Raw genomic sequence first — 13,307 nt, forward strand, 5'->3', positions numbered from 1 at the left:
GGGGGCTCGACAGTTATGATTATGATTACTAGGAGTTTGACAAACTCTGTTCTAATAATAGGGATTCTGAAAGAATACTCAGATAATGTAGCACATTAATAACTACGAAGAGAGATAGTAATTCATGCCTGCTGTTCTGCACCCACAGGCTAACATGAAAACCTGACAGACACCTTCCATCCTGCCTCCAAAGTATCTCTGCACCTTTGTTACATCTGCTCCCTGAGCTAAGGCCTGCAGGCAAAAGGACTCAACAGCTTGAACTTTAACCCAACATCTAATCCCAACCTTGCTGTCCTGTTTTTTATTGGTAAAGCCTGACCGTCCATCTAGTTGCTGTAGTTCTCTCTCTCTCTCATGTGTCACTTCTTATCTGTCCCTACTTTCCTTTGCTACTTGTACTGTCTTGCCTCAGGACCTCTACAGATCTTGCCCAGATATTAAAAATCTTACTAACTAGTCTTGTTTCTAGATTAATCTCTCATGAACTTGTGATCTACTCTGCTTATCAAGCTAGTTTCTAAAATATAAGCTGTGTAAATAGTGAAATCATACTCCTATTTGAAGAACTCCTTAATGAGTAGTATTCTAATTTTAGATTATAAAAAATATCCCTGAACATGACATAAAATACAGAAGGCATAAATATGCTCACTTTAAAAGTCATGTATAACACTACAAAGATTAAAAACACTGGGGAAAATATCTGCAACAAACACGGGGAGGGCCAACAAACTAATTTCCTTAATATACAAAGGGGTCTTAAACTCACTAAGAAAACACCTATCTAGATTTGAAATAACATTTTGAGTCCAACCTCTGGTCAGAGCAGAGTAGCAGGGCTAATGCAAATAATTATAATCCAACAAGGAAGGCACCCTATCTTGTAAAGATGAAGTATGGGAAAATCGGTGGCTACCACTTCCTACCAAACCTGCTCCAAGACCCTGCCTAGATTCAGTTACACCACTTCCTACCAAACCTGCTCCAAGACCCTGCCTAGACTCAGTTACACCACTCACCAACACTTGCATATAGCTAAGCATTTGGTGGATGTCTCTGTTCTTGTTTATGCCTCTGAAACACAGTGCAGCACAGAATGAATCAATTCCTATAAAGCTGGTTGCTTATTGATGTTTCAGCTCTGAGCTAGAAGCTTAAAGTCTTCAGTAATGTGTCTGAGCTCACCCACCACCAAACCCTATTATTCTGTCAGCACCAGGGCCTGACCAATGGGCCAGAACAAATGCCAAAGAGGTAAAATGGATTGATTGGCTTTCCCACTTTGACTCAGTCAACTTACACCCTAGCAAGAAGTATCTCTGCACAGCGCACAATACCTATCCGCAGAATGCACAAACCTAGCATTGCTAACACGCCTTACTCTGCTCAGGACAATCATCCAAAGAGGTGTCAAAACTCTACAGGTAAATCATCTTTCAAATGAAAGCTTTCAAAAGAAATGGCAAATTTATCACATCCATAAGAAAAGATATGTATTCGTTAAAGGAGCAAACAATTCAAAGTTTTGATATAGCCTTTTATGTGAATCTGGAAGATGGGTCAATCAACTTACTACAAAACTACAAAAGAATCTGGGGAGGGCTGGGGATGTAGCTCAGTGGTACAGCTCTTGCCTTGCGTGCACAAGGCCCTAGGTTCATTACCCAGCACCAGGAAAAAAAAAAAAGAAAAGTAGAAGAACCTGGGGAAAAGCCCCAGATAGTGTTCATTTGCCAAAAACAGAGTTTAAAATGGAGAGAGGGGGATGATCAAAACATGTATAAAAATACCACAATGAAACCCAACATTTTGCAAAACTAATAAACACTAAAACAGTACATTTGCCAGGTGTGGTGGTGCATGCCTGTAATCCTAGCACTTGGGAGGCTGAGGCAGGAGGATTATTGTGAGCGCGAGGCCAGCCTGAACTGCATAACAAGACCCTGTCTCAAAAAAAGAGACAAAAATAAATAAATGAACACAAAATAAGAAAATTCCATTAAAAAAAAAATAAGACAATACATTAGAAAAATAAAAATGAATTTAAAATGAAGTAACAACAGAGTAGAATGCAGTCAGAAGCAAACTTGGGGGAAACGAAGTTAAACCCAACAAAACAGTACTGAAAATTTTAAATTTTGCCATTTCCTAGCCATTATGTAGGGCTGCACTTGACAAGCCACATATCAGAATATCACAGTCATAAAATGAATGGGAAGTACCTGAATATGTAACGTTTGTTCTTTTAACTGTCTGTACTTCATGAATACTTACATACACGTAACATTGTTGAGAATTATGATATAGCTGTGAATCTAATTTCCTAAACACCTTTAAAAATAAGACAGGGCTGGGGATTTAGCTCAGTAGCATAGTGCTTAGCAAGTGCAGAGTGCTGTGTTCAATTCCCAGTACCAAAAAAAAAAAAAAAAAAAAAAAGAAAGAAAAAGACGGTAAAATTTTTAAATTTCTGGCTTGCTCAAAGAATTTTCAGAAATTCAAACCTTGACCAATGGTTTGTCAAAACCTATCTGATTTTATTATTTGCCTCTGGAAAATAATAAAATATCTGCCTAAAAATCTGGTTTACAAAGGGACTGTTTATTATTCTTGACTAAAATGGGATTAGGGTAGTGGTTTCTAGAAAAAAGCAGTATATATGGAGATGTACAGCGTGGACATTTAAATGGGTCCCATGTTGGTAGGTGCAGCCAGTCTTAAACCCCAAGCCTTAACGGCGCACAGAACCTAGCCAGAGAACCAAGACTACTTGGTCTCCCTCTCTTTCCTAAGGAAAAGAGTGTGTCTTCTTGAAGTGGTGCATGCCAAGAAATACTATGATGTTGCTATTCCTGGTAGGTGATTTTAGACAGAGAGTAACTGCAGGTCAGAAGGACAGAATCAGCATCACTGAAATGATACACGTCAGCCTTGGCTTTGTCCCTAACAACCCCAGGAGAGCCTCACCTGAGGCTAAATTAGCACACAGAAAGTAAACAACACAAACCCTATTTATAATTATTAAAAATACAGCTTTGTAGCAAATAACGTAGAGACTCACTCTGGGAAGCATAGTGACCGTCTGAGGCTTCGTCTTCGTGCCCCTCGTACTCCCTGCTGCACAGCTGTCTGTTGGCTGTCTCTAGTCGATCTATGAATAAGTAGAAGTGATTTAAAATAAGTGCATATGGACGTAAGTCACCATCCAATGGCAAAATGAAGCAACGCCAATGGGTATGAAGAAATGCTCAGTCAGAAGCCCCAAAATAAACAATTTTGGGAGAGAAACTACTATAACTGCAACCTCAAATATCAAAAGAAAGGCCTTCAGGCGCTACACTGTGGGGCTGTTACTGTTGTTTCAGTACCAGGAATCAAACTCAGGGCCTCATGCTTGCCAGACAGATGCTGTGCCACTGAGCTACATCCCTAGCCCTACACTGTGTGTTATGCAGTCTAATCCAAAGTGTATGCACCAGCAGCAGGCAGCGAGGGACAGGTTGTGATAAAAACTGCTTCACTCCTTCTAAGGCCAGCAAACCTCTGATTCAGTGTTTTCCCTAAGTCTTTGTAACCTGAAATTCAGCCCTAGTGTAACCCTGACCATCAGCCCTACATTTTAGCCAGTGACTGCTAAATGAATCTCAACATCAAAAATAAATAAAAATAACAAATATCTACCAGAAAAGGTCAAAATGGCCTATGCATAAAGATGATACACAGTAAGTTGTTTGTTCAAACCAAATGATATATCTTCATTTATCCAATTAAGTAATCTGGCTCACCAAGTATTTATTGGATGTATAAGATACTCAAAACAACAGGGCCTATAGTAAGAGAAAAAGTAGTATCTAGCTACTGGGGACCACTAATACACTGAGTGTTTGGGCATACAAGTTGACTGAAAAGTGGCTTGCCTGACTGAAAGTGAAGTAAAGCTTTACGTTTTAAATAATCACACACACCAGAGGTGGCCAAGATTCCATAGCAGGTGGCTCCTATCTTTCAAGGAGGAGCTATATCTACTGTCTTCACATCTGTAGGCTTTTCTTCCTCCAAAAACATATGTCTAGTTCTGTTTCCTGTTATACCTAGCAAGTCAGATGCTGTCTTCTAAAGAACGTGATCAATATCTCAGCTTCCCGGGCAAAGGGTTATACAGCTAGCCCTGGTCATTTTAAACACCCCCACCCACACAGCCATGGATTACCTCTGAGTACTTTGAAAGCACTCAGAGAGCTGCACAGTCCCTTCCTTCCCCAGCCTCGTGCGTGCAGACTGCCATTTCTAAGGCTCCACGCTGCTCCCTACCCGCCACAAGACCAGAGAAGGATTCTGTTCTTTGAGCATCTCCCCCGCCTCGGTGGCTAAAATTTAAAGATAATCTAATGCAGGGAGAACAGTATCTGTGGCAAAGCAACGTGGCCCTGAACTGGGCTGTTAGCACCTGGGCAGTGTAGAAAGAAAAAATGTGAGAAGAACTTGCCTCGGAGGTCTCTGTTGAAATCATGAAGTCTTCTGATCTCGCCTTCCAGTTTGTTTCGCATTGCCTTGTCCAGCGACTCGCGCTTGGTGGTGGACTTGACCAGACTCTCATAGGCTTCTGAAATTCTTTGAAGTTCTTTTTCAAACTGTAGGAAAGAACTGGAATTAGTGTGCATTCGCGCCAGTGACTCAGTAACATGGATTTGGTAATATTCAGAATTGTGGGATCTGTTCCATTCCTGCTTCTGCCCTCTAAGGCCTGCATTAGAATTCTGTAAGTAAGGTTTGTAGGTCTTGCCAGACAGGTCACCCTGTAAAACTCCTTCTGAACCAGTATCAGTAAGGAGTGAGCTGAAACACAAGTTAAGTCTCTTATATTTTGTATGGCCATTTGTAACTGTTATCATTAATCCCATTTAATATAAGGAAAATATTTAAGTATAGAACAACTAAAGCACTATAACAAAACCTAAACTTCCAGACTCTGAGCATAGTGCTCTTGTAAAGACCCTTCTACCTGTCCCCACTTGAGAAAAGGCCTTGTGACTGAGCAACTTTACCCCTTGTCTAAAAAAATTGCCCATATAAAGGACTAATGGACTTGTACCTATGCGAAAACAAATGTACCACAGGAAACTTCTTTACAGGAAATGAGAGCTATTGCTGGATTAAAACTTTTTTTGTATTTCACCAAACTGACAACAGTAACCAGGGGAGCTTTTAATGTATGGCACATATGAATCTATAACAAGTAGCTAGAACTGTTACAAAAGTTACAGTATTTGAAGTGGAGAACAATAATCCCCTCTTCATTATTGTGTAACATAATGCAGGAGAAAGGGTAAAAATTGGGTGAGAGCTTGCAAAACTGGATGGAAACTCAGTGATCTGTTAAGTTAGAATGGGAGGAGACCAGAGCCATGCATTTTATCCCTCTGCGGGAAAAGAAAGTCACTAGGAGCAAGGTACCCTCTTTTCTGAACTCCAATTGAGCAGATCAGAAAGTCCCTTCCAAGACTCCTATAATAAATAACACAAGTCCTAATAAATATTCACTATTTGCTTACAGTTTGCAGAGTTTCTTCTGAGTCCCAGGATGCAGAAATAAGTAAGATAATGCCTACACAGGAGCTTACAATATCAGCTGGCATGTGCCTGGGCTGTGTGCTTCTACAATGCAGTATGGTGAGTATAGCAGTGCAATGTCATGACAGCCCAGAGATAAGAATTTTTCAGAGGGAGAAGGGGTTTCTTTAGAAAAGATTTCAGAGAAAATGGCATTTAGAATAAATGCTTTTGTTGACCAATTTTGTATGCTTATATCTGATAATCTGAACAACTAATTTGAATTATAATTTAAAGACAACAATATGCAACATAACAACCACTGTTGAATTCCTATCATCTTGTTTAGTGAAACTCTGTATCATTTATAATTTTTTTGTTTTTATTTTTTATTCTTTTTAATGGTTTGATCAATCTTGCATTCTTACATCTGGTAAGCTGACCAACTTCAATGAAGATAAAAATATGTAGTATAATAGCCACTGTTAATCCCTATCATTTTATTCTGAAAACCTGTATCATTCTTACTGTTTTTATTTTGGTCTTTGTTCTCTTTTTTAATTCTATAACTGAATAAATAAGAAACAAACAAACAAACAACAAATGGGAGTTTGCCAGAGGAGAAAGACCAAAGGGCTTTGTCATCCTAAGCAGACCAGTCACGAGAGTCCAGGGACGAGAGCAAGGCAGAAGGGGCAAGAGCCAGGGCCAGGGGAAGCACCCTAAACTTACAGGCAAGGGGAATTACAGCAATAGAAAGGATTGGACAAGGGCGAGCTATAGGTCTCAAAGAGGTGGGAGTGGAGTTGGAGGTGGTAATAGAGGGGGAAGCAGGAGAAAAGCAGTTCCAATAAGAGCCAATTCTTTGTATATGGGTCAAGATAGGGGAGAAAGAAATCAAGGATAACAGAGACATTTATAGCTTAGAGGATAGGGTAATGTGACTTAACCAGGATAAACGATGGTAGGAGAAACTGGTTCACCAAAGCCAGCCAGCCTCTCCTTGTAGATTCCCAGACCCTGCACCACAGAGGTCTAATTAGCAAGTGGAGACACACCTCCGAAAGCCAGGAGGCAGCTGCAGCGCCATCAGCCAATGGATGGTGGACAGTAAGAAAGTAAGAGACCAGTTAGGGAGAGCAACAGATGATCAGCAGGGCAAAGGGTGCATCCACAAGGAGGGGCAGGTAGGGCAGAACACAGAGAAAGCAAAGCCAGCAATGTCTTAGGTGCTAGGAAAAAAAAGACTTAAAGAAGCAGAGTCATGTCTGGTCCCCCAGAGGTTACCAGGGAGCCAAGAGAGACTGGGAAGAAGCCAGTGAAAAGTTTGCAGAGCACTAAGGCTTCTGCTTAGCGGCAGCCAGGGGAGGTGGAACCCCAGAACCAAGACTTCTTTTGGTATTACACTATCTTCCCGGAGGTCTCCTTATACCAGAGCTGGCTCTGCCATGTTCCCCTCACTTCAACAAGGCCTTTCTGTTTCTTCCACAGATACCACGAATTGTGGGTACTGTGGTGGCACAGAGAACAGCATGTCCTGAACCCTGCTCACAGAGCTACAGCAAATAATGTTCCTTCGTTGTAACTTGGTTTCCAAAAGAGCTGCTCCCAAACAAATAACATTCTATGCTAATTTTATCAATAAAACAGTGCCTTTATTTTCAGACCGATGGGCATGGCACAGGGGCAGTTTCCTTCAAGGCCCCAGGGAATCTTCTAGTCACTAAGAAGGTTGAAGATACCATAAGCCAGGCAGGAGGCATCGCCCTGAGGCAAGTACGCAGGCTCAGTTCCCCTGGGAGCCTTCCTCAACCACAGACGCTCAGCAATCTCCCCAGAGAACGAGCTCGCAGTATTTTGTTCTGTTGTACTTACCTCACTGGAATTCTGACGTGCATGTATATTTTGTGTCTGACCTGTCTGCTCACTCCTTGATGGCAGACATTCCTGTCCTGACCCTACCCCGGACCAAAATACTGACTAACTGATCTTTAACAGTGTACCTGACCGAGGATTCTTCTCCTCCACTGAAAGAACTTCCCTCTGCACAGTGTGAGAGGCAGGAACCTCCAGTGCCCCTACCACAGCACATTTTACTATATCAAAGGACAAAATAACTGAGAACTAGCACATGTGCTTAGGCTATGAGCACAGGTATTTCCTGTGCAAAATGATAGCTGTAGTGGTGGATAAATATTAGTATCCTATAGTGTAGTGGTAGAGGACAGAGCTGTGACTAAAAATGGGAAATTAAAGAGATGCAGACTGTGATTCTATACGAGGAAGAATTTGCTAACTACATTTTCCAGAAGTGTAGTATGCCCAGTGGTGAGCTTCTCTTCTCTGAAAATATTCATGTGAAAAATGAACAAGCTCCTCCCTTCAGGAACACAAACAAGGATTCCTAAAGGGTGGGAAGTCAGACCAGACTTACACTAAGAACTTCAAAGCTCTTTTATTTCTGATTGTATGCTCCTTCCTAGCAGAAGCCACATCATCTTCAGAACTGTCATGTCCAGACACAAGGAGGTCTCTAACATTTGTCAGAAAAGAAGGGAAAGATGGACACCTGGCTCTGATAGGAAACCATGAGGGCCTGTATAGATTCTGGATTTAGTACACAGAGGGAAGATCAAGTTTGCCTTTGCAACTCCCACCCTCCCTCCAGCCCAGCTACAGGGAGGCCTCAGGCTAGGCCCTGAGGGAAGTCTTCAGTGTCCCAGAAACAGAACTGCAAACAGGCAAAAAACATGGCACAGCTTCTTCCAGTGGCACTCTCATACAGCAAATGAGCAGACAGAATCCCAGGAAAATCTCAGCTGTCCCAAGCTCTGGGTGTGGACTTCTTCCTGAGCACTATCACCTGCACAGCTCACGCATCGCCAAGACCAGAGAAAGGCCTGCAGTCCACGCCGCAGCCTGACCAATCAAGCCACCCTCGTTCTGCTCACAAAACACCCAAAGGCTGCAGTAACTGTAAATGCTCCGTCTTCCCCCTTCCAATGTCTGTCTATCCCCTGATGGCTTCTGAGACCAACCACTCCACAGCCCACAGTCTGCCCTTTAATTAAGTTTTAGGGAAGCTGGGAGGAAAGAGAAGCAAAGTAAGTAACCAAAAGGAAAGAAAAACACAACAGCTCTTTCTGGGGATTCTCGGCCATCATTCCAGTACTAACAGCAATAACCATTACCTTGTGCCCCTTTGGAAACGAGGCCTCCATAACTAGGCTGGGTTTTGGCAACGTCTGACTTCAGTCGTTTTCGTCTGCTGTGTTCCTGGCACAATATGCACAGGGTAAGGCCTGCAATTAAACATCCATCTCTTTTTCCTTCTACCCCTAAAATGTGTCTCTGTGAGGGCCAGTGTCTCAGTGCTATGAGCATCGCAGATGGGGTGAGAGTGCAGGCACAGCAGTCACATCCTACAAGATGGCCGGCCCCGTGGGCCCACCCAACACAGGGGTCAAATCCACGCCAGGAAACTAGGAGCTAGCACCCTTGCGAAGCAGCCCTCGCCGCACCTGACCATGCTCCCTCAGACTCAAGGCTTCAGCAGCGCTGAGAACACTGGGCAGTGAGGCTGGTGGGCGAAGACAGGGCTCCAGAAGGGCCTGGGAAGACGCAGCACGGAACAACACACCACTGTCCATGGGTCTCCTGCCCCTCAGTCCCAGATGCTGAGAACAACTACAGAGCCAATGCGTATGCCGAGAATCTAACAAACTCGGAGATTTTAAATTAACCATTTTAGCTTGACATATGACAAATCAATAAAAGGTAGTATTCAGGGAATGAAGAAATTTTAGGTTCCAGAAGAAAAACAACTTTCCACTGGGGGGGGGGGGGCGTGTACTTCTGTAATCCCAGGACTCAAACAGGAGGATCACCAAGGCTGAAACAGGAGGATCACCAAGAGTTCAAGGCCAGCCCGGGCTACATAGTGAGTTCAAGGCCAGCCTGAACTGCATAGCAAGACCCTGTCTCCAACAGACAAAAGAAAGAAGAAAAATAGCTTTCCACTCGTCTCCATTTTCAAAAAAGTCATCTAACTCTCTTTGACCACAAATTCTAAGAATCAGAGAAATAGATATAGTGGGGGATTAAGTGATTTTGTGTTTCAAAAAAGAAGTGTGCATCAAAAGCAAGAAAGAGATCTATGTTACTAGTTAATGGAAAGTATACATTAATAAGTCAATGATCATTCTGTACTACGCATGTAACTTCAACAATACAACCCAGAACCATTCTTTTTTTTTTCCTTTTGAGGCAAGATCTCACTAAATTGCCCGGACTAGTCCTGAACTGGTGATGCCCTTGCCTCAGCCTGCCCCACCACACCTGGCTGAGATCCAGCACCAAACTCTGCCCTCAGGTGGGCAGACAGTGCTCACAGACATGTCTACTCTGGAGCTTTATTAGAGGGAAGAAAGAAATACTTGTTTCCCAGAAGTGCTGAGTTGGTCCCAATTCTCAGGCTATCTGAGTCTTTCCTGAGAGGGTTCAGAGGCAAGCTGGGGCCTGAAAAGCCACTTACAGGCCAAGGGCCAGGAAACAGCACGCCTGTTTCCCAACTTCCAAGGATTCACATGTGGGTGAGAGTGGGGGTGCAGTCTTCAGGCAGCCCTGGCTGTGCCTGGCTCGCATTTCCTCCTGCAACAAAGGAAGCCAGAGCCAAGTCTGGTCTTGACTCAGGGAGCCCCAGACCTCTTCAGTGGAAGCTCTGCACAAACATGCCAGGGCAGATTCTATCTGCAAATATCGCACCATCAGATCTACTGCCCCCAGCTTTTCACTGCCAGTCCCTGGGAATGGAGAGGAGGGTGCAACGCTCAAATCTAGATCAATAAAAGGACCAGCTTTATCTGTGAAATCAATACTAAATAATGAACATTAAATCACCTACCCAGGATCATCAATGGCCACATGAAGCCAAAGGGACAATGGAATGCTTTTGTAATAAGGTAGTTTTTATATTCTTACCCTTTCTCCTTATGAAAACCTCTTATTACCAGAGACAGAGTCAGGCATTTAGACTCGTAAGATCACTACACATGCCTCTTTGTCCCAAGAATGAAACTCTGGTGTCCTGTGGGCATCCTGCCCTCCAACACCCCACTCCTCTCCTCTTGCGTCTTTCCAGCAGCACGGCAGAATCTGATGTGTGGATCACCATGAAATCACTGCCCAGCGACAGTTTCTTCTGCTGAATACTGTTTCTCTACTTTGGCCCTGTGCATAAAGGTCTGCAGATGAGGTCTGCCACACATTCTGATATCTCCATTATACTCATGGGAGCTGGAATTACTCATCTCTCCACCAGGTAAGTGGCAAACAGAAGGAAGATATGCAGTAACCTGTACTCTTGACCTCCGGTGTTGAGGTGCTGCAGTTTTTTGCAGTCAGTGAGACAACACGGCACGCACAAAGTTCCTGCGAGTATCAGATTTAGAAGTGATACCTCACAATCCATTCCTCCGTGTTACTCTGTTCCCTGTCCCACGCCCGTCCACCCGGGGAGATCCTACTTAGCCTCCACCTCCCTGGTCAAGAGTCACCCCCCGCCCGTGCCTGCTGGAGGCCCTGAACACCAGCCAGGCAGGCATTAGCTTACACAACTTTCTCCTCTTTTGGACGCAAACCCCTCCAATGTAGGTCCTAGGTTGTAACTGACTCCTGTCCCTCCAAACCCTTACACTGCTTGGCATGAAAAGGGACCTCTTTAAACACTGGCAAGGGAGTCAGTGGACCTACGCACCAAGAGCAGATAAAGAATGCATTCCTTCCAGAGCAGCTTCTCCATCCCTTGCACCAGTAGTCATATACCTTGTGGAGCTTGTCGGCATTGTCGTAGTAGCCCTGCAGTTCCTGGTGAAGCGCCCGGTTCTCCTCTGTTAGTATCTCCACCATTTGCTGGGCTCGCTCTACAATCGCAAAGGCATCCGGACCAAGCTGCTGGCTAGGGGAGGGAGCAGGAGGGGGCTGTTGAGGCGTCAGGTTCCCTGGAAGTGGAAGTGGCAAGGAGACGGAGTGCAGCGGCCCACTGACGGAGGAGGTCTGCGAGGACATGGGGCTGTGCGGCTGCACTGCCGACGGGAACGGAAGTTGGCATGGGCGGCTGCAAGGAAACAGAAGACCGGCAGTCAGACCACAGTGGGAGTACTGGGCGGGAGGAAGGAAGCCCCACCAACATACGTATGCATTGTCAGTGACTTCCACGGTAAGAGGTCACCAATGAGCTTCTCAGTCATCAGCTGAGCAGCAGGTTTGGTCACTCATTCCACAGAACTTTACTATGGTCCCTGCTGGCTACTGGCGAGACAGCAAGCAACGAAGCCCAGGTCCCCGCTCTCAGAAGCTGATATTCTAGAAGGAGACAGGCAAACCAGCAAACAATAACGCAAAGCAAAGTATCAAAGTGAAATGCACATTCTCCAAGGAATAGAATGACTGAGTAGCTACCGATTTAGAGGTCAGGGAAAGAGTCTTGGAGAGCTGAGGTCTAAGTGACAGACAAGGAGTCAGGGCTTTAGATGAAAGGGTAAAGAAGCAGAGGGAAGGCGTACTCCAGGTAGGGGATCAGCTAGGGCACAGGGCCCACGGCCAGAATCACTCTGGCATGGGCAAGGAGAAGGAAGCAAGCCGAAGCAAAGCGCATGCAGTAACCAGCAGTGCAGGACAGGACACAGGGATGGACAGGCACCTTCATGAGCCAAGGCCAGACTCCCCTCAGAGTACATAGTCCAGCGGAGGATCTGCCTGTGCCAGGAGCAGTGTGCAGAGGCCATGGCTAGGCAAGAACAGACAGGCAGACAGGGCCCAGCAAGGAGGCCTAGCTGAGACTGACAAGGGCTCACAGGTCAAGACAAGAAGAGAAACAGTCGAGGGTCTGGGATAGGGAGGAAGGTGGTTTAGGAAACACCAAAATACTCTTAGATTTTGGACTCTGTGTAAATGGATATGCACACCAATTAAGAAAAATGGGAAAGTCTGGGAGAAAAACTGATTTGTGTTTTGTTTCATTTGAGGAAGTCTGAAGGTCAACTCCAATTTTAGCAACATTAGGAAAAACACACAGAGGTGCTACTTGATAGCTCAAATTCCTGGTCTTTTTCCTTGTATTTGAAAGAATGAATTTCCATCACCTGTCTCCCCTCCCTAGAAATACCCTTTTCACTATTTTAACTTGCTTCCTAAGAATCCCTGTATTTTTTCAACCTAGGCCAAGGGTTTCTGATGACAACTTTTACAAGTACATGTATAAACAGCGAATACAGACTTGATGTCTAGCTCTCCAACCACAGCTGCCTCTTCTGCAGAGATGCAGAAACTGGGTTTCTTGTTGACTTCTTCCACCTGCAGTCTCCCATGTGGGAAATGGAGGTGAGGTGTAAGAAGAACAGCTACACAAACACCGCCGGTGTCCGTATCCGAGCAGAGTCCTCTGCAGGCCCTGCTGCTTCTGATCAGCGACAGTTCATCTGTTACCCTCCATAACTCCTGGCCATCCATAACCAAAGCACTCAGTACTACCCGTTTTTCCCAGAAGGTCACATGGCCTTCTACTTTCCTTGTAAGTATATTTGCTGGGATATTTTGGGGCCCTGTCAGCTCCCATTTTCTAAGTATTTCACACAGGCAGGATGTCTCTAAATGCCAGATGATAGCAGCTAAATGCCAAATGATTAAAGAAAATCTGGCTCTCACCTTTATAAAGACCTTTGTAAAGATGGTCACAGAATAAACCTAGCAGATCC

General features: G+C 44.5%; 1 protein-coding gene across 6 annotated transcripts in view; it reads right to left on the bottom strand.

Annotated features, from left to right (window-relative positions):
* Nucleotides 1-13,307, bottom strand: part of Amotl1 (angiomotin like 1) — a 162,352-nt gene that overhangs the window by 36,533 nt on the left and 112,512 nt on the right. For all 6 annotated transcript variants that reach the window (XM_013510098.1, XM_005414891.2, XM_005414890.2 and 3 more), the window contains 3 exons: nucleotides 11,377-11,668; nucleotides 4,490-4,634; nucleotides 3,065-3,154 (listed from right to left, as the gene is read on the bottom strand). In XM_013510098.1, the coding sequence (XP_013365552.1) occupies nucleotides 3,065-3,154; nucleotides 4,490-4,634; nucleotides 11,377-11,668 (527 nt within the window). The remainder of the gene's footprint in view (nucleotides 1-3,064; nucleotides 3,155-4,489; nucleotides 4,635-11,376; nucleotides 11,669-13,307) is intronic.

This window comes from Chinchilla lanigera, unplaced genomic scaffold (genome assembly GCF_000276665.1).
Source record: "Chinchilla lanigera isolate Chin_1 unplaced genomic scaffold, ChiLan1.0 scaffold00204, whole genome shotgun sequence".
Lineage (NCBI taxonomy): Eukaryota > Metazoa > Chordata > Mammalia > Rodentia > Chinchillidae > Chinchilla > Chinchilla lanigera.